At 39.4% G+C, this 21,434-nt stretch overlaps 1 protein-coding gene and 1 long non-coding RNA gene across 3 annotated transcripts in view; one reads left to right on the top strand and one right to left on the bottom strand.

Moving 5' to 3' along the window:
* The window catches only part of LOC116098826, a 73,995-nt gene extending 70,329 nt beyond the window's left edge, over window positions 1-3,666 (bottom strand). Inside the window, exons 1-2 of the long non-coding RNA XR_004121957.1 lie at window positions 3,148-3,666; window positions 2,468-2,547 (exon numbers count right to left, since the gene is read on the bottom strand). This is a non-coding gene — a long non-coding RNA (uncharacterized LOC116098826). The remainder of the gene's footprint in view (window positions 1-2,467; window positions 2,548-3,147) is intronic.
* The window catches only part of Tpk1 (thiamin pyrophosphokinase 1), a 364,719-nt gene continuing 346,808 nt past the window's right edge, over window positions 3,524-21,434 (top strand). For both annotated transcript variants that reach the window (XM_031381704.1, XM_031381705.1), the window contains exons 1-2: window positions 3,524-3,699; window positions 4,007-4,064. In XM_031381704.1, coding sequence (XP_031237564.1) covers window positions 4,022-4,064 — 43 coding nt within the window. In that variant the 5' untranslated portion in view covers window positions 3,524-3,699; window positions 4,007-4,021. The remainder of the gene's footprint in view (window positions 3,700-4,006; window positions 4,065-21,434) is intronic.

Here is a 21,434-nt window from a genome sequence, read left to right as displayed (position 1 = left end):
GAATTAGAAGGTCTTTGGATCTGGTCAGAGCTGCCATATTGCTGGATTAAAATTCCTCTATGATCTCTACTCTGGATCATCCCCTGGATCACTTCTTCTCTCCTTATTTTCCTTATCTTTATATTTTTATCCTGTCTTTTACATGCTTTACTTACTGACTTTCACTCTATAACCAAACAAAACGTTCTGTGCAAGCTCTCCCAAGAGCTCTCACTCTACAACAGCTCCCTTTGTTCTTGATACATTTGCAAAAAGACCTTTTAGATCAGTGGTTTTCAACCTCCCTAGTTCTGTGACACTTTAATATAGTTCCTCATGTTGTGGTGAGCCCCAACCATAGAATTATTTCATTGCTACTTTATAACTGTAACTTTGCTACTGTTATGAATCCTAATGTCAACATCTGTGTTTCCCAGTGGTTTTAGAAGACTCCCGTGGGAATGTCATTTCACCCACAGGTTGAGAACTGATGTTTTTAGATACTGTGGTAAATCCCTTGCTAAAAGAGGCCTTCATTCCTTTTACCTCCTATGTTTTCTCTTGTTCTCTTTCTTTGATGCTCTGTAGCTCTCTGCTACTTCTTTTGCTATTTCCTTTTGGTGCAACAGTCTGGCAATGGACCAGTCACTGTCACCTTGAATCAATGCCATGTCCTCTTCCTTTCACTGATCCACTCTGTTTCTCCTGCCTCTTTTCTTCCATGTCCCTCAACCTTCCCAGAAAGTCTCTCAATTTTACTCTGTAAACAAAACCTCTAAAACATCTAATAACTATTTTCCAAGTTCCCTTAAGACAAGCTGGCAACCGTCTGACCATTGCAGGTAGTCAAGTTAAAGCTCTAACCCCTGCTAGAGGGCCAGAGGGCTCCCTCTTCAATGGAGCCTGAACTACCCCATCTAACAGAGACACTCCTCAGCAGAAAACACCTATAACACCTTTGTCTTGTATTTTTTTTTTTAACTTCTCAGATAACTTCTTACTGAAAGATTACAGTTCCTAGCTTCCCTGTGAAGTACAGGGTAATTCCCTGAACCACCATTACAAGGTCCCATCATCTTCTGTACATATTTTGGCCATTTGCACATGTGGGTTGCAAAAGTGCCCCCTTGCCATGAATAAACATTGTCCCACCTAAGGTCAGACTATGCTTCTCTTTTTCTCCTACTCCCCTTCTGCCTTCAATTGCTCTTTAATCTAACACATGCTACCTCAATTTATCTATGTATGCAATGGAATCTTTGTCAAAATACCCATACTTTTCACAGAAAGAAAATGAGCCACAAAAGATCCCAAATAGCTAAAGTGTTCTGAACAAAGCGGTAGGCCTCACAATATTTGTTTTCAAAGCACACTGGAAAATGACAGTAATTAAAATAACCACTTAAAACCAGACACACAGACCAGTAGAAAAGACAACCCAGCGTTTGAGTCCCTGTTTTTGCAGTCAGTTGATGTCAGTAAAGGCACTAAAGTCATAGCTTGGAGACAGTGCTATCCTGTGAAAGGTTCTGTGAAATTGGTCATCTGTATGAAAAGGAGAGACTAGACACTTATCTTCTACTGTGTATAAAAGCCAACAGAAAAATGGACCAAGACTTAAATGTAAGATGTGAAAATTCCAGAAGACAATATAAGACACACACTTAGACAGTGGTCTGAACAAAGATTTGTATTTTTTGGGGGGAGGGGGAGTCATGATCCAAAAAGTATAAACAACAAAAGCAAAAGTGAATATTGGGTCTAAACTGAGCTAAACGTGTTTTGATATCGCAAATGAAAAAAAAATCAACATTATTAAATGTCAGCTACTAGAGACAGACAGAACTGAAGATGCTATGTTAGATCGCTTATTGTACAAATGACTAATTTTCAGTATGTGTAAGGAACATGAATGAAAAAAGGGAACAAAATGGAAGGACATGGCTGCTCCTAGGTATGGTGAAGGAGAATGGTTACTGTAGATAAAAGGTAGAGTTATAGCCAGAGTTAGGGATGCTGAGCTGATCTATGTGAAGAGAGGGGAAAAGGGAAAGCCAGGAGAATAGATGGTAGACAAAGAGGATCAGGTAACCAAAGTGGCTGGATTATATGGGAAGGGCAGCCCAGGCCCTAGGCTGGAGACATTTAGGGTAGGAGGTGGGGTATGCCATCCACACCCTGTAACAGGTAGGAACTGAGTGATGCTGAGAGAACCTGGTTAGGTTGGTATGTTAAATAGGTGCCTCTGCTCTTTGTCATGGGTTTGAGATCTAATAGCTTTGTGAAACAACCATGGCAACAAATAATCCAAGTTAGAAGTGGGCCAATGACTCAAAAAGCCATGTCAAAGGGATGCATACACTGCCAAAAAGTATAATCAATACTGCCCACCATTGCAAATCCTAGGGAGATAAAATAAAACCACAACAGGATATCAACATGAGAGAGATGGGAGAGGGAAGAGAGGGACAGTGTCAGGGATACTTACAAAGGAAGAAGTAAGGAATCAGAGCAAAGGATGCAGAGAAAGAGAAACTCAATCGTGGTTAGTGGAAATTTATCACAGACCTATGGAAAACACAATGGAAATTCCTTAAGTAAACAGAAGATAGATATGGTCCATTAATCCCACTGCAGGGCATATATTCAAAAAGAACAGAAAACACTGTCAAATGCTCTGCACTCTTATGTTTATTGAATTAGATTCATTTGCAAAGGTATCATGATAGAGAAATGTTATTCTTCACTTACAAAAATAATTAGATAACAGCATTTTCAGAAATATGGATGGGACTGGAGGGCATTATGCCTATCAAGTGAAGTTAAGTTGGTAAAGAAAGGCAAATTGTGTATGCTCTGTTAGCTAGAAGCTAAAATGTTGACATCAAAGACAGAGAGAATTGAATAATGATTGCCCAAGTTTGGGAAGTGTATTTTGAATCTTTAAATAGAAAGAAATGGATGTTTGAGTTAAAAAGATATATCATTTACCCGACTGGGAAGTACATCAGTTACCAGAATGTTTGACTAGCTGGATACCCAGCACCACATTAACTTGACATAGTAGTCATGACAGAAACTGCAGTACTTAGGAGGAAGAAACAGGAGGACCTTGAAGTATTAAGTCATCTTCGGCTACATAGTGATTTTGAGGCTAGCCCGGTATACCTGGAACTGGTTTTAAAGCGCAGGGATGGGTCTCTGTTATTCCTGGGCCAGCAGGAGATATAAAGGCTCTCAGAATTTCTGAGTACTCATCTGTGCTGGCTTAGAGGTGGTGGTGGTGAAACTTCCGGCTCTTTGGCTTTGCTTAGTATTGAAAAAACCAAAAGCTCCATTCCTAGAACGTGATGATTCATTTTAAAGGGTTTCCATTGATAGGTTTACAAAGCACTGTTAGTGCAAAGCACAGGAAGCAGACGATGAAAGAGAAGGTGGACTGAGTGGACTGGGTGTGACAGATGGGCGAAGGCGGATGGAATTCTCCACTGTGTCGGCAACTGAGCACAGCAGGTTGACACTTCGCTCCCCGCGGCTGCCGGGAGCTACGCAGGTAGCAGCCTGGGACCTCTCCGGAAGGGGCGGAGCTCTGCGCTCGCGCACGAAGCTTTCTCCCTGGAACGCGCAGCGCGCCCCAGGCCCCGCAGCCGAGCGCCGAGCTGCCGATCTGTCACTCCCGCAGCCCTCGCTCGCGTCGCTCGTGGCTCCACCCGCCATTGTGTAAGTGCGCGGCTGCCCGCGCGGGCTGGCGGGGCGGGGGCGCGGGAGGGAGGGAGGGAGGCCTCCCCTCGCTGCCAGTGCCCGGATGGAAGCTGGCGCGTCTGGGTGACTGGAGGCAATGGCCAGAGCCGGGGGCTCGCTTAGGATCCCGGTCCTCTATCCTCTGCCTGGGACTTTCCCCCGCCCACCACTGCACCTTCCTGGCCTCCCGCAGTGTCGGGTCCAAAGTCCCTGCTACGGGATGCTTGCTCCTGTCGCAGAATTACGTTTGGGAAATAACTTGGGACTTATTTTCTTTTCCATACAGAATCCATACCCCGCTATGGAGCATGCCTTTACCCCGCTGGAGCCCCTGCTACCCACGGGTACCGTATTCCTTCCCATGCTACAGTGTCAGCACGAGCCCTGCAGAGGGACCACATTCCTACCCTGAAGGCCTTAACCCCAAACTCCGTTTTCTCTTTCCTGTAGGCAAGTTAGGCAACCACACCTGTGCCTGTTTCCCTGTTTGAAAAGTGAACATAATATTTAGTTTTTGCCCTGAGGAACTTTTGTGAGGACAGAACGAGTTGATAAGTTTGTATCCTCTGCCTGAGGTTCCAAGAGTAAACATCTAACACACCGAACACACATGTAACAGTGGAACATTTGCTACTGGGAACGTGAGGGATGCCAATAGCTACCTGTCAGGGACTCATTTCTAATCACCTTGAAAGTACCCGAACTTAGTACAAGATCACTATATGGTTATATACAAAGTCTTAGAGGTTTAACCCTAGGGATTTAAATTTTTATTATAAGCTTTTTGGTGCTGGGATCAAGTCCAGAGCCTGGAAAATGCTGGCCTGGACATAATTGATTAGGCTAGGCTGGCTAGTTGGCCAATTGGATAGGGACCCCAAGTATCTTTCTGTGGCTACCTCCCTAGGTCTAGGATTATAAGTGTTAGCCACTATGTCAGATATTTTTATGAATTCTGAGATTGAATGCAGTTCTGCTTTCTTGACTGAACTGTCCCCTCTAGCCCCCTTTCCCAATTAGTGTTTATTGTGTTTGCACTGTGTAGAATTTTGGGTTCATCACCAGTTTCAGAAGAAACACCATTTTTCCGTGGTTGTCTTTAGTTTTTATAAGTGTGTACATCCAGGGGTCTTGTTCTGAGTTTTGAATTTAATTGTATTTACCACTAATACATCCTGGGTATACTGATGGGAAAAGCCAAAGGATACAGTAATAACAATAGGTAATATTGATCTTCATGTATAGTCATGTGTACCTAAGGGCTGAGATGCATCCTAAGAAACATAAGGTCATTGAATCTGTCAATTGTGTGAGAATGCTAGAGTCTACCTGTACTCTCTACATATTAAGGAGAACATGTCATTATTGTATGTAGTCCTGTGAACATCTTGTATGCCTCTAGTGCATCGTTGATACCTTTTATCTTATATAGGTGAGGAAAATGGTGATAGATTGAGAATTAAAACAGTTTTTTTTTTAATTATCGTGGTTACGAGATTTTCAGTTTATCACTGTAAACAGTTATTCAGACATAAAGCATCACAACATCTTGAAAATTAAATTTCACAGTGTTTAATTATCTAAATTATCTAAATGGTAGAACCAATAGCATTTCCAAAAATAAATATTTGATCCTGGTGGGCTTGCTGACCCCTCAGATCACTTATTAAGAATGTTAGTGTGTGAAAATTGTCAATGTTTTCTGCCTTGAAAGAAGTACAGAGAAGGCTAAGTGGTGTAAGCCGATGTTGAAGAATTCGAATCTATGGGTTTTAATCTATTTTAATTTTAATCTATGGGTCTTGCTGCTTAGTGGTTCTAAGACCTTATGATTCAGTTTCTTCATCTGGAGAGCAGAGGTATGTATGTCATGGGGCTTTTGGCACTGTCAATGAATATATGTAAAGCAATTCGATTCAATAGCTAGGAGCTATTAGATTCAATGGCAAAGTCTGAGAGCAAACAAAATGGCACTGGGAGTTCAGGGCCAGTTCTGAGATGGGAATAGTAATGTACAGGAATTGAAGTGCTTTGCCTTCAATTTTATTACAGGCTCAGTGGAGAAGTCTTGACTCTTTAATTTCGTGTATTTTTATGTCTACAGTGGAGCAAGGTCTGTAACCCTGTGGTATAGATACCCATGTCAGGTACAAAATCACCAAGCCAGGATCAGTGCTCCTGAGGTGGTTTTCAGAATTTCTTCCTTTGTATTTCCATCTCACTTTTAGCTTTGGGCTTGAAAACAGGGTCCAGAGCATGTTTCTGTTGACTTTAGATCCATGAATGGTAACTATGAGACCAGCACAGTGCCTAGTCCTATTTTTATTGGAGGGTTTTTTTTTTCTTTTTTTTTTTTGTAATCAAGTAAATAAAGCCTTCCCCAAACTGCTAATATTTTACTGTAGTCTTCTGGAAATAACTATTAATACTTATTTCAAACAAAAAGCACATATGTTATAAATTGTTTTGTAGATGACTATTTTGGAACAGTGAATTAAAATGTATAGGTATTTTAACTTCAGATGTTTTACGATATCCTTCTTAATTTTTTTTCCCAAAGAAAATAGAAGTATTTCTAAGTAAACAGGCCATTCTACTTAGCTAAGAGGATCATTCTAAAAAGTTATTTGATAGCTGGGGGCTCAGCTTACGGGTAAAGCATGTGCTTTGCATATCTGCGCCTTGTGCTTATGCTCCATCCTTCTCACTAAAGGTAAACAGCTTTACGAAGTGTGAGCCTAAATGTCTAACTAAACTTAGAAACTAACACTCCCTTTTCTCTATCAAGTTCCGTTGACTTCTTTGTTGTGGATCATATAAATGTCTTACTATTAATTTCCCCTTCCCTCCTTTCATCCCTCCCTTCATTTCTTCTTGTTTTGTCACTTCTGCCTTGCTACACAGTGAGTGCCTTAGAGCTTCTGGTCCCCTCATCTCCTCCTGTTGTGATTACCGATGCTTATCACTACCACACCTGATGTGATGTGGTAGTGGGGATCCAACCTAAGGCTCATGTTAGGGCGCGAGGACTTGAAGAAACCTAGAGTGGATGATAGGAAAGCACCCTACCTACTGGACTCTGTCTCCAGACCAAGTTTTCTCTTTTTCTAATTAGTAACATACATTCAAATTGGTCTATTTTAAGGGTCATATTACTGAAGTTTGTATGGTTCTTCTCATACACTTCATAACAGTTTTTATTTTTTGAAAATTAATGCACATATATTAGTTGGATAAATTCCTGGGAATGAAATGGCTTGGTGAAAGGCATTTGTACATTTCCAAGGTCAGGATAAGCAGTGAGCTAACTAGTGCTTTTCTGTTGGCACTGGGTGCTACGGGAGATGCAGCTGTGAAAGAATCTGTGTTCTCTGTCCAGGAGTGCACTGTGGAGTGGGACATCAGGAACAAAGTACAATGGAGCCTAGTTAGATGGTGAACTGCAGGGTTCTGTATGAAGCACAGGGTCTCCAGAGATGGAGGTTAGGAAGACAGAAGGAGGCAAAGTGGTCATGGCTGAGCAGACTCTATCTGCATCTCTAAAAGGATATGGATTTAATTTGTGATTACCACAGGGCAATGAGCGGTGCATTGTAAGAGATGGGCCAGCCTGAGGGAGTGAGCTAGTGCTGCACCCAGGCAGGACAGCACTCATGTAGAGTGGAGCACCCAGGCAGAGTGGCCGATGTGTGAGGAGATCAGATGGAGCTGGAGGGTGTTGGAGGGAGCTTGAGAATGACTGAGAGATGAATACAGTCAGGATGTGGAGCATAGAAAGCCCTTTCAGGGAAGGATTTAGAAAATGTTTAAAGGTGTCTGTGCATTCCTTGTTTGGAATATTCCAGAAAAAACAGTCTTTAGACTCCCCTAGAGCTGCTCAAGTAAATCCTGCTACCCTCGGCTAGGTGCACATTTATAATCCCAGCCCTTGGGAGGCTGCAGCAGGAGGTTTACCAAAGAGAAAATGTATCACAGCTCTTTGCTAACTGGATCTTTTCAGAGATACTTATGCATAAGTTTATAAAGGAGCTGAAAAATTCCCATCCTGTAGTGCCTTTCACACACATACAGAAACACTGACTTAGAGTTTGCCTATGATAATCAGTGCCATGTTGTATGGGCTTGTCACTGAGGAGCAAAAGGCTATGCCATCTAAGTCTGTGTAAGTGTACTCTGATCTTCACATGATGAAATGATAGGAGGAAATATTTTCAAATCTTATCTTGGTTGTGTAGCCCTCCAGGATCTGACTCCTGGCTGTCATCCGGGTCCTTCTGTCCTTCACTTTTTATTGCCAGTCTTAAGTGAACATTTGTTCCAACTTCAGTGCTCTTCCCTTAGCTCATTCTTCATTTGACACCTAGAAAGCTCCGTATTAATAGTTAGAATTGTCATTCTTAAATCTTACTCATTCTAATAAATACTCAGTGCTAGCGAGTACTTCAGTTTGCATTTCCTGTATATGGTTTTTAATATATTTTGTTAGGGCTTTGCATATGAACATTTCTTTTATCTACAAAGGATTTATATATTTTGGTTATAACTTTTAAAATTACAGTCTTTATTGGTGTGCCTCAGCTCTTACAGGTTTGTTCCACCTGACAATAGCCCCGCCTTCTGTACCAAGCCTTTCTTTAAGTGGGATGTCATCCTCAAACTGTAGCATCCTCATGAGATAAAGTTAGAAAGCAAAATGAGCTGGGTTTGTATTTCAGTGGCAGAGCCCTTTAGGATGGATCTGTCCCTGAGTTCCATCTACCACACTGCCCAAAATAGAACCACACTCCAACCTCTCAGAGGCTGCTACTGTCGCCACACTGTATGTGTGTGTCCTTCCAGATATTTACTGCATGTAAATATGCACTTAAGCTCTTTAAAAACAAAACTGGAATTATGATATAAGTTGCTTTAATCAATTCATGACTCTGCTTACCATATTTCATAGTATATAATGCTGTCCATATTCAGGTTCCCTTATGCTAGAATGTAATTTCCCAGGAGCTTTCTTCCAGTGAGGACCACTCATGCATTGAATCCAGTCTATTTGAATCTGCCACACTTGTTCCTCACACTTTTAATTCTCCTTGACATTGTTGACATTTTAAATAAAGCTTTTATATCGGCCTTAAATAGATTTGATGGAATAAGAAATATAGCAATTTGATATGTCATACAACTCACTTTAGAATATAACTTCCGAGTCAAAAATTCCATTTTAGTCTCTCCACATAATTTGATCTTCATAAATAAATTTTATGCTGGTAAGGCTTTTATTGATCACTTTACATTTTATATAGACTTTTAAATTTAGAAAAGATTCCTTTGAGCACGATGCTCTTGGGAGTTATTTCTTCTAAATTGAATTACCATTATTGAGGTTTATTCTAAACTTGATTACCATTTTAAGTATTATTAATGCTCATTTGATCCAGTCAGCATAATTATATTACAGACTTTTGTAATAACTAACATTTACATGACATTGTATGCTCAGCATAGTTCTAATGCTTCAATAGGGCTATGCCTGTGGAAAATTTGTGGAAATAAAAGGCTGCCTAGCTTTGAGCTTCAGATGTCCTCATCTTAGTTAGGAGACCTTCCTGTGTCATTTAGTTTCTAGGAGCCTTAGTTTCTTTTACTATGTAAAATAAGACTAAACATAAATATTAAGTCCCTGGGAAGTGTAAGATATTTTAAAATCAGTTTAAGGAGAGAGGTCTAGTCGCATGTTAAGTTCTCATATTGGAACTTTGTACTAAATAAGCAACATACTGATTATTAGAACCTACTCTAATTAGTCAGTAACTTTTTTTTCTGATAAATTCTTAAATGAGATTGATATTTATTTGAGTAAAAATATTTGGTCCAGTTAGGTGAGAGAGTAAGGGTAAATGAATATCTCTCTTATTCCAATTACATGCATTCATGCTCATTGAAATTTGTTATTATATATACATATGGTTAGTAATTATGGACCAGTATACTGTTTTGATTAAGTTGTTAATGACTTGAAATATTGTGCTCAATGTAGTATTAAAGCTATTATATTTCCAGGCACTTTATATCTTTTGAAAGTGTCTGATCAAATATTAAGTTGTGTATAATAAAACCTGAGGTAAATATCAGAATTGGCCAGTTACCAGTGGCATACCTGGATCATGTCTTGAAATTCTGACCCTTATCAATGATAAACACACTCTCTACAGGCCTCCTGTCTCTATATTTTGCCCAACATTCACATTTCAAGACCCAAGTGATAATATTCATATGTGTGGTATGAGCCAGCATCCTTTAATCTGCTTAACAAACCAGAGGAAAAGCTGATGTGTGGGAGTAGTCGGTGTGTGACTTGTAATAGAACCTGTTTGGTCATACTACCCAGCCAACTTGGGACAGTTGCTAGCCTTTCTGGTTTTGTCTGTTCTCTAGATCTGTGTTCTGCATTCCTGTAGCTACTAGCTACCTGTGGCACTTTAGCATCTGAACACTACTGCTTCTATAGCTGACTATAACCTGAAGAAAAAGACAAAACTGCCCACTCTATTATTAGAACATTGTCAACATTTTGTAATACTATACTGTTACCTAGGCATCCTTAACTGAGTCGGTTGCTCATCCTTAACTTAGTTGGTTGCTCTAAAAACAGATTTTGAGAGGGCAGAGAGACAGGTCAGTGGTTTAAGAGCATGTACTACTATTGCTGGATTCCAGTTTGGTTCTCACAGATACAGTAAATACATATAATTAAAAAGTAAAAAAAATTTTTTTTTAAATGTCAGAACTTTATTTTCCTACAATTATGAATGCCAAAAGTCCAAGATCAATTTCTATTGATTTGGTTTGGTTTCTTTTATTCCTCTTTCTTTTTGTCTTGCAAAAAGATATTCAGACTAAGTTCCTATGCACACACATGATTGGCAGGTGTTCTGTGGATGATTTCTTATTCTTATAAAAATACTAGCTGTGTTGGATTAATACCTACCCATATGAGTTCCTTCCAAATATAGTCAAATTCTGAAATATTGATTTAAGTTTGAATTTTGATTTATGGTTTGTGTTTTTCATGATGCTCTTTTGATATTAGCAACCACCAACAATTGCAGTTCCCAGTCAGCTATGTAAATATAAACGTATACATTTGGCATCAAGTAATTGTCCTTGCTGACTTGTTATATATGGTATGTAGGTCTGCTAAATGTGCTTTTTCTACCTTGCAGTATTTTCAGTTTCTGGCAATTTTATAAGTATATAACCTGATGGCAGTTGGAGGGACTCTTATTGTCCAGTGATTACCAAATAAGGAGCTTTTAAAATCACTATAATAGAATGTAGCTGGCATATAGAATGTCACAATTTTTTGTCTTTCTTAGGTACTGTATGTGTATCTGTACATTTCTGTTTGTTCATTCAATACTTTTTGATTATCTACTGTTAAATAAACATTTTCAGTAGTATTTGTTAAGACACAGTAAGAAAGAGTCCATTTATGACCATAGAGGTAAATACAGGGACCCCTACAGCTAGATCTTGTAGTGTTCTTGAGAGATTGGACTTAATGTGTATCTAACATGGTCAAGAGGGACTTGGTAGCCACGGAGCGGGGTGGGAAATCAGTGAATGGAACATTTTTAAGAGGAGACATTAGATGTTAGGGACTTTTACTTTTAAAAGTCTAGAAGTATTCTTGCTGAGGACAGGCTACACACGCATCAGTAGGGGAATGGTAGAGGATGAGAATCCCCTTAGGATGTTGTAGGTAGAAGTTAGCTATATCATGTTTTAAAGGAGATGTACAAAGGACCTATGTGAAGGTTCAGATCCTGACCAAAGTCTGGCCAAACAGAATCTCTGTTATGATATGGGTCTTGTTCTGTGCAACAAAGGAACTGAGAAATTTATAGGAGGAGAAGTCTGGGAATATGCTTACTAGAGGTAGAGAATTTGCTTTTCATGGAAATAAAGAAGAAGGAGGAGGAGGGGGAAGAGGGAAGAAAGAAAGAAAGAGAAGGGGAAGGGAGAGGAAGAAGAAGAGGAAAAAGAGAAAGGAAAGAAAGAAAAGAAAGAAAGAAAGAAAGAGAGAGAGGGAGGGGAAGAAAGGGAGAGAGAGAAGGAGGGAGGAAGGAAGAAAGAGAAAGAAAGATCAAAAGAAGGAAAGAAAGAAAGAAAGAAAGAAAGAAAGAAAGAAAGAAAGAAAAAGAAAGAAAGAAGGAAATTTACTTTGGTTCATTGTTTCGGTCCAGGGCTGCTTGTTCTGTTACTGTGGGCCTCTGGTGGCTACCCACAGTCCTTGATGGTAAGGTGCACTTTGTGGAATAGGGTGTCTATCTCTTGGTTTCTGGGAAGCAACATCTCCTTGAAGGAACATCCCCAACCTGTACTTAATGACCTAACTTCCTCAGTAGGCCCTGCCTCTCAGGTTTCCCTACTCCCAATAGTTTCTGGTGACCAATCTTTGGAGGACAAATAAATTTCAACGGGTAACACTCTGAAAAGATTTAGCCTATAACAGGTGGTTTAAGATAATAAACACCATTTTGTATGTAATTAAAATGTTCCCAATAGCCTCTTAGGAGGCAATTTTATAATTTCTTTAAACTAGTATCTGTAAAATGTTGCTTTAACTTGTAACCAGTATAATGGTTATAGATGTTAGGGTTTACATTTCCTGTTCTAAGTTTCCAAGCTTCAAGAGGTGGTTTATATTTCTGTCACATCTTAGTTTAGATGTTAAGTCTTCATTGGATATACTTGATATATATTTAGTTTGTAATGTAATTTATTGCAAATGGGAAGATAAATTTCTTTGCAAGGCTGCTGCTAATGATAGTGGTATTTTATTGTCAGTGTCTAGCTAGTATAATCTAAAAGACAAACTGGACTTTAGAGTTTCAAGAGTTAATCCTAACATTCTTTTTCATTGATCCATGAATAGCCTCATAACTTTGTAATTAACTTTACAGACAATGAAAAGAATATCCCTTCTCTAGGGCTGGCCCTGGATAAAGTTGTTAGAGATAGATGGAGGGGTGTAACCTGGGTGTTCTGCTTATGTGGTTCTTTGTGTCAGTATGGCTTTGTTGATTACACTGAAGTAGTATGCTTGCTTTTGAAATCTAGCAAAGGGTGGTCCTTGAGTACAAAAGAAGTTTTCTTGTCTCAAGAGTGCATATCTCAGAAAGCAAAGCTGTCACACAAAATCAATGTCCATCTGAACCACTTCAGAGCAATGGCTTTCAGGTCCTTTGTCTTGTCTCAGTGAATGAAATTTGGGACAATGGGTGGGTGAGTTTAGAAAAGAGTTTTATGAAGGGATTATAGGTGGGAGCAGAAGACAGCTCCTTTATCGAAGGGTCGTATACTAGAAAGGGGGTATCATCAGGCTGCTGTTCTCAGGGCAGTTACTGTGGCGGAAACCGGAGTGAGGTGTGGGGAGGTGAGCTGGTCAGTCTACAGTGGTTCCAAGTGCCTCCTGTCACCTTCACACCTGTGGGGTGCTCATGAAGGTTGTGGAAGAGGGGAGAAAGGATGACAAGAGTACAGATAAAGAACCAGAGCTTCATTCTGGCCAAGATTGAGCCAAGGGCATTTCCAGCTTCTGGCCCAGGACAAACACCTGAACTAGCCTGGCCAGTTTCTGTCTCCTGTTCTTAATCATGCTGAAATTTAGCTTATTTCTAAAAAAAGCTCTTTAGAAAAAAGGGGCGCGGGGAGGACTCATTTCTTTGTGGAATGGTACAATCTGAGGTTCAAATATTGTGGTCTTTTATTGTCACAGGTTATTTAATCCTATTTCACTTGTCTACAAAAATGCAAGTCCATCTAGTGTATTCTTCAGCACTATGGAACTTGCCTTGGCAAGTTGCTTCTTTGACTGCGATACTTTCCTTCTTGTTTTCTTCATAGTTGTTGGGCTTCCCCCCCTTTTATAGGCTAAAGTGTATGTAGGGTGTACCAAGCCTTTCAGGCATCACAGTACTTCACTTTGTATATATGCTGGAAATTTAATTCCCCCCCCCCCCAGTTTGATAATTTTTTATTTGTTTGTTTATTTGTATTTGCCTTGTTTTTTGCTGTATGTTTAATTACATTTGGTTATATTTGATGACATGTTGCAGTGTAGCTATTGTTAATGGCCAAATTGTTTCCCTCGTTTTAAGCAGTATCTTACTCCATTTGAAAGCTCCCTTCTCTACTCCATGAAGAGCATCTGTCTTCTTAGCCTCAGTCTCCAGGACACTCCTCTCCCAGTCATTCTGTTAGTATTTTGATAGTTATGTTACATGCATTCTGAAATAAAGGGATCTGATTCATTTAGGTTAAATAACTGAAAACATAAAGCAAAGCTCTAAGGGCACTTTTAATGTTGTCAATCATATTCCCCACCCCCAAATTAAAAAGGAGATGATAAAATATGTAGATTTTGGTGTTGGCTATCAGGGCCAATGTTAAAGAAAGGATTCTTCTGGAAATAGGAGTTAGAAATAGATAGGAAGAGATAGAAGGAGATAGGAGTGGCCACAACCATACCTACCCTCGTGGAAGGTACCTTAGAACATTAGACAGGAGCCTTTCCCACTCAGCCATCTTGAACCTTTTAATAAATCTCCTTTGTTTCCCCAACAGGTATATTACATGGGGCAAAAACCACTCCCCCCAAATACGTCAGCATGACAGTCCAATCAGCGACTTCCTTGTTTCTCTGTGGTGGTGGAGCTTTAGAATGTGAGTGGAATCAGGTTGGAAGCGTGGCAAATAGCAGGAGATGGGCAGAGAAGTGTGGCTATCAGAGGCAGGTCTCAAACCAGGAGGGTTACATTTTGGTACATTAACAATAGGTGGCTTTTGAGATCTTGCAGGAGAACACTGCGTTTCTGCACTAACTTCCTATCAAGGGGATTTTTTTTTTTTCTTTTTTGGTCTTTTTCTTGGTTAAATCCACTGGAAAGTGTTATTCTTTGTAGGTGGCAAACAGATGCTCAACATGTAATTTGTAATTCATTCTGAATGTAATCCCACACTCATTACACCCGTGATTTTGAAACTACTTATTCCTCTGTCAACAGGAATAGTCTCTTTAGTTTTTTTACTTTCAGGTACTTTAAGCTTTTGATGTACTCTCAGGTTGTGTGAGGTTCTGCCTCTCACAATAGCTGCTGAGAAGCTTGCCCTCTACCAAATAAGAACACTGGGCTTGCAGCCTCTTCTTCCCCCAAGTGCTAATGCTATGAGCAGTGAGTCCCATGTTTGCAGAATTCCCTGCAGCTCCCCATTGTGTCTAGCATGTGTTTTCCCGTGGGATGACTCTTCTGTGGGAACATAAGCAGGCGGCTTTGTCTTTTGAGAAAACTTACACCTTTGCTAGTGTTGACACAGTAACCCAACTCTCATCTCAGAAGGAAAACAGAGGTAACTCATTCTATGCCAATGGGGTCCATTTCTGCATTCCAAAACCATTTACTTAATAATCACAAAGCTAACCACACATAGAAGTTCTCAATAAATGGCTATGTAGGTGCTTAGCATTAATCTTCAATGGTTTGGTTCTGTGCTTTCAATATTCCATTTCTCTATAGTCACTGGAATTGTAATCAGTCTCATGGGCTGTTTAATAGAGGTATGGCATTTTCTTTGGCACTTCCCTTCACATTGGACAAATGGGTATTAAAAATATGTATTTTATCATACAGCCTTGTGGCTAAGGTCAAATATATAAATACACATTAAAATAATAGAGGCTTGCCTTTGTTTTTCTTCATTTTCAATTTGCCAGCATACAAGACTTTAACTTGATTTTTTTTTTTTACTCTTTAAATGTTGAAAGATCTGAACTAGACTATTTTCCAAGCTAGTATTGATGTTGTTTGTTGAACTATCACTTGTGCCAAGAACAGTTCTAGGCATGAAGGCAGCCCAGGAAATCTCCTTAGGCTTTCTGCTTTCCAGGCCCACTATTCCTTCCTGGAAACTTAGACCCACCCAGAAGCTCCATGAGACCTTGCTTCTCATTATTTTAAATGACAACAGCTGCAGGATATTTCTATACTAACCAGGGTTTGTGGTTTAGTATCAGATGAAATTGAGCTTCAGTGGCAGTGAATAAAATAACATCAAAACAAAAAAATAAGTCCACACACTTTTATATATATTTATGATTTTTTTGTGTGATATACTCAAACCTTGTTATTCAACTGAAATGCTAGGTTTATATAAGAAACACAGCATCGCAGTGCTCACCTCTGACTGAATAAAACCCTGCCTTACTTTTAGTTGTATGGGCAGGTCAGACTTCAACCCCTTAAAATTTGGGAAGCATTGGCATAAGAAGCCACACTTTTCAAAAACAATGAAAACAAGCAAAACCTCATGTGAAATGCTAATTTAATATGCTATTCAGTTTTCATTTTAAGCTAGTGATGCCTGGTGAGTCTCCTTTAAGCTTTGCTATTGTCTGGGTGACTTAGTGCAGAGGACATTTTATTTGAGAGTCTCACGCTATTGTCCTCTGTTCCAGCAGCATCTCCAAAAGCATGTCTTTTCTTTGGAGTACTTGGTATACTTTTCAGAGTAGATGTTTATGACTTTTGGTTCTGTCAATATATTTGGTACAGATAGAATGAAACTTTCCACATGCTTTTGATTTGGTGCTGCTTTGAGTGTTAGGAAAGTAAATCTAAAATTTTTATATGTAATTACTAGCCCCAAAGTAATATGTTAGGAACCAAATGCTAAAATTTGAGTATTATAATGGTTATCTTTACAAATTTAGAACCATGCAGTAGAATGGTGAAGTAGATCAGGCGTGTCTGTACAAATTTTCTGAGGATTAATAAGGAAGATTTGCCCTGATGGAGCAGCAGCTGGACCCCAAGATGGAGAATGGGGAAGGAGAAAATCAGCTGTGATTCTCTCCCTCTGCACTTTAGTCTGTCCTGATATGAACTGCTTTGCTTCAACAAACTCTTCCTGACATTTCTTAAAATGAACAAAATAAGGCCCCTCCCCACCCCTCTAACTTACTTTTATCAGATACTGTGCTCACAGCCGCTTACTAATAACAAAAGAATTACAGTCAGGAGTAGGTTCCTGAGGAAACTGCTCATCTGAATGATGCTCTCTAAATTGTCCCTGTAGGCAAGAGGCATCCATGAATGAGCATTTTTTCTCAGATGGCTTCAGCGAAGTAGTCACATTGTCACAGTCCTTTCTCTGATGACACACACCATGCTGGTAAATGAATCCATAATGTTAATTTTGGGAAATGTGCTTTGAAGATTAATGAAGTTGTAAATCAGTAGATTTTTTTTTCTGGTTCTTCGTTCTGTTTTTTCTTCTTTTTCAGGGAATTGTGACTTTAAAATTGTTTGCTCTAAGATAGAACAGATCCAGGCTACCTGCCTCTTGAAAGTATGCTCAGGTTGCATCTTGTGATTATTGTTTGATGTATATAGAAGGAACATACGCCTTTCTGTCTTTCTGTCTGTCTGACTTTCTCTGTCTCTGTTTCTCTCTCTTCCTCTCCCTTCCCCACCCCTACCCCTTTCTCTCTCTCTCTCTCCTCTCTCTCTCCCTCTCTCTCTCTCTCTCTCTCCCTCCCTCTCTCTCTCTCTCTCTCTCACTCTCTCTCTCTCTCTCTCATGCATGTGTGTGTGAATTTGTTGAGCTAGTTCTTTGGGTCTCTTAATGCATGTGGCAGCATATTCACATATCTAATCTTTAGCAGAAAAAACAAACAAATAGTGTATACCTTATTTTATAGAGCTTATAGGCTAGTAGGGCACCTGGATACATATGTCAGAACTTAGAGTACAGTATGACAGGGAGCTCTGAATCACATGAAACACATGAAACAAAGCTGAGGGCTTGTGGAAGGATTCTAACAACTCTCTAATTTCGGAAATCTATGTCAATACCATATGGAATTTGTATATGTTAATGCATCTTTTGGAGTGTACATTCTTGGGAGTAGAGTTATAAAATGAAATATAACACCTGGGTCTCTACTACATATTTCTGGATGGCTTCTGAGAAAGGATGAATCAAGTTGACTGAGCAGTAACAGCATATTAGTGTCCTTTTTAGTATGGCCTTGTTAGAATGCCCTGGAAAATTTTTTGTCTAGACAGTTTATCCTGTAGACCAGGCTGGTCTTAATCTTGAACTCCTTGTGTGTGAGAGTATGTGTGTGTTATATGTGTATGTTGCATATGTACCTGTTTATATGTGTGTACAGATGTAATTGGTGGCCAGATGTCAGCAATGAACTCTTTTGTTGTACTCTATCTGACTTTTTGAGACTTACTGAATCTGAAACTAAATGATCAGTTAGTGCAGCCAGACTTTGTTTTTTCTGTGGGTGTTATGGATATGAACTCTGGTCCTCATACTTATAGCAACAGCCACTTTGCTGAATGAGCCATCTCTTCTGGGCCATGAACTTAAATTTCTGATCTTTCTGCTTCTACTGAGTACAGGGTTAAAGGTATGTAATACCACAGTCTTTTATGCAGTGCTAGGCCCCCAACCCAGGGCTTCATTCATGCTAGACAAGCATAGACAAGCAATCTGTCAAATGTGTATATTTCCAGTCCATCTTTGCAGATTTTGGTGGAAGGATCTATGAAATTATTTTTGCTTCTCAGCTCCTCTATCTTTTAAGACTTTTTCTTTACTCAGACTAGCACTAACCATTACCCAAGTTGGGAAGATTTTTAGGACTTGAAAATGAACAGAAGAGATTAATGCGTGTCTTTTCTGTGTAATGTGGGTTTGCCTCATGGGTCCTACAATGACTGTGTGGGCTGCTCTCCTTTTTCTTTCTATACATAGTCTGTTTTACAATGCTGTGGTAGTACAAGCTAATTAATAACTGCACACATGATTCTTATTTAAAATATTGCAAACAGTTTCTGTGCAGGGGCCATGTAATTGATTTCTACCTTGATGAACAGATGTTCTAAGATACTATAGTTAATTGATGTGTAGCAGAAATTATAAAAATATCCAGTTAACAATATTCTATTTCAGTAATGCTTTTCATCATTCTACCATGCTCAAAACAACAGTAACGACAACAACAGCAACAACAACAACAAAAAGATCAAACCAACCAACCAAACAAAATCCTGACAATTCCTTTTATTAAATAGTCTCAACCACACAGGAATAGTGTTTCTGTGACTTTCCAGAGGACTGGCTGTCTTGATGCTTAGAGGGTCCTTGCTACAGCAGATATACCATTTTTATATAATCAAGAAATAGATTTTAGTTATACTGTTGGCTCATAGCCACACCTTGAAATTTGTACTAATAGCATTATTAATTGTTGAGTAGTCTCTGGTGTGTGATCATTTTATATTTGTAGGAAACCAAAATTTTAGTTTTTTGAAATTACAGTTTAATCAGTTAAATCATGCTGATTTCATTGTTAAGTAACCTTTTTTGAATTTTATGTTTTATAGCTAATATTTAAGGACCAGTATAAAAGTGAATATAAACTCCCAAAGAGTAGAATATAACCTTTCACAGCATGGTGAACACTTGGTGTGGCAGCAGGGAGTAGTCTACTTAGTGCTGTCTTTAGTGCTCCTGGAAGAAATGCATGCATGTGGGAACACAGCAGAGGGCACTTTCCACAGGAAGGTGTGCAGACCACACGGGCTACATCATGGCAGAGTGCTCTGGAAGCAGCCCAACAGGCATTTTATCCCAATAATGCTCTCCTGCTTTGCTCTAACAGCCCAGCAACTGCCTCTGAAGGGAGGAATTTTCAGGTTGTGGAGAGTCTTAATTCCTCTGCAGCCAATCTCAGCTTGTCTTGTCTTTAGTCCTGGAAAAGACCCAGAAAAGGATGTCAGAGAGGTAGGGAAACATCTAGGACTTTCTGGATGTTTCTCTTTTCTCATGGGTTCTCTAACAATTATATGGACACAGTAGTAAAGTAATGTTACATTTGGGCAACAGTTGCATAGTTTTTATGCACTTTAATTTCCCTAAGCTTGATCCCATGTGTTAGGTATTACTTTCAAACTATAGACATGATTCTCGACCTGGCCCTCCACCAAGGCACTAAGTATTGTATTCCAATTTGTTTTTATTTCCTACCTTTTTCAAAATTAAAAAAACATTTAGCTTTTTATCTGAATTTTGGAAATAAGAACACATTGCAACTTGGTGGGTCTCCAAGAAGTAGAAAGTAACAAGCAGACACAGGTAGAGCTCAGAGTAGATAGCTGACATGGGACCTCAGGAATCCCAAAGGCTGGAGAGAATGAGAGGATGATGAGAATTTCCAGGTGTCTAATGCCCAAGGCTTTAACGCACTTTTCAGGACTAGAGTAATTTAGGCCTGGGAAGTCTGGTTGGAACTTTATGCAGTTTTGGCTTAAAACTATAAAATAATTTAATTCTTTAGTTTCTGCCATCTTCATCCACATTTACTGTTATCCTAGGAACAGATGGTTTTGGAGAGCTCTCTCCTGCCTGTGATCAACTACCTGGAATTCATGTTATGGGTTTTACCAGTGACTTAAAGTAAGCCTGCAGTAAGTCCTGTTGATTGGAAAAATGCAAGTGAAGAGCATCTGTGTGCTGACTGGCTCAAACTAATGACATTCACAGAAGCCACTTCTCACTCTGAATTGTGCTCTGGACTGTAACATTAGATAGCAGCGAAAGGATTATGTATATGGCAGCATGGATACTCGAAACCTATCAACAATTTAACCTTGCTATTACTGTTAGGAGATGAGTTATTGTTTCCACTTGTCAGGTAGGAACACTGCTTGAGATAGAGTCCGACAGTACACTCTGCCCTTCTGTTGTATTTTGAAGTGTAAATGGCATATGTTCAGTCCCTCTCATTGTGAAATTGAATCATTTTTATGGTAAGTAAGAATAAGAGCTGCTGACGTAGCTGTTAACAGGCGCAGAAGCACTACTTAGTTGGGCTCTAATATGCTCATGTGTTTGAACACTTGGTTCCCAGTTGATAGTGCTTTTGGGAAGGTTTAGGAGGAGCATTTAGGAGGTGGAGCCTTGCTGTAGGAAGTAGGTTCCTGGGGTGGGCTTTGAAGGTTTGTAACCTAGTTCTACCTCCTGGTTTCTTCTTGTGTGTTTTAGAAATGTGCTGAGTTGGCTTCCTGACTACCAGGCTGGCCTCATTCCTGCTGCCTCACCTTTCTTGCTGCGAAGAACTCTGTCCCTCTAGAAATGTAAGCCAGGATAAACCGTTTCTTTCCTAACTTGCTTTTTCTCTGTGCGTTTTATTTTATTTTATTTTTTACAGTAACCATAATATATACACAGGTCATACCTGAGAGTTTTCTATGTATCTCCTTCATTTTTTGGAATGGACTCAGAGATGAGAATAATGAGGTGTAGAAATGTTAATTGTCTTCAACCAATAAATGGTAGTGTAAGGTTTAGATGTATTTCATATGGCAGCATGTCCTGATAAGTTACTACTATGTAGTACGTGTGTATATATGTGTGTCTGTGTGTGTTGTGTTACTGCTGGGTGTGGTTTTATTTCTCTATTGAAAAAAATCTCTCCCAATCTTTCTACTTTTCTTTCTAAAAACTCATTAAACATACTCCCTTCCTGGTTAGGTAGACCAGCACCATCTATTTTGGGGGATGGTATCTTTTTCATACTTATCTTTGAGACAGGATCTTGCTATGTTCCTTATGTTAGCTTTTCAGGCCTTGTCTTTTTT

The sequence above is a fragment of the Mastomys coucha genome, unplaced genomic scaffold (assembly GCF_008632895.1).
Source record: "Mastomys coucha isolate ucsf_1 unplaced genomic scaffold, UCSF_Mcou_1 pScaffold20, whole genome shotgun sequence".
Classification (NCBI taxonomy): Eukaryota; Metazoa; Chordata; class Mammalia; order Rodentia; family Muridae; genus Mastomys; species Mastomys coucha.
Note: the sequence above shows the minus strand (reverse complement) of the source record. Positions and strands in the feature narration are given on the sequence as shown.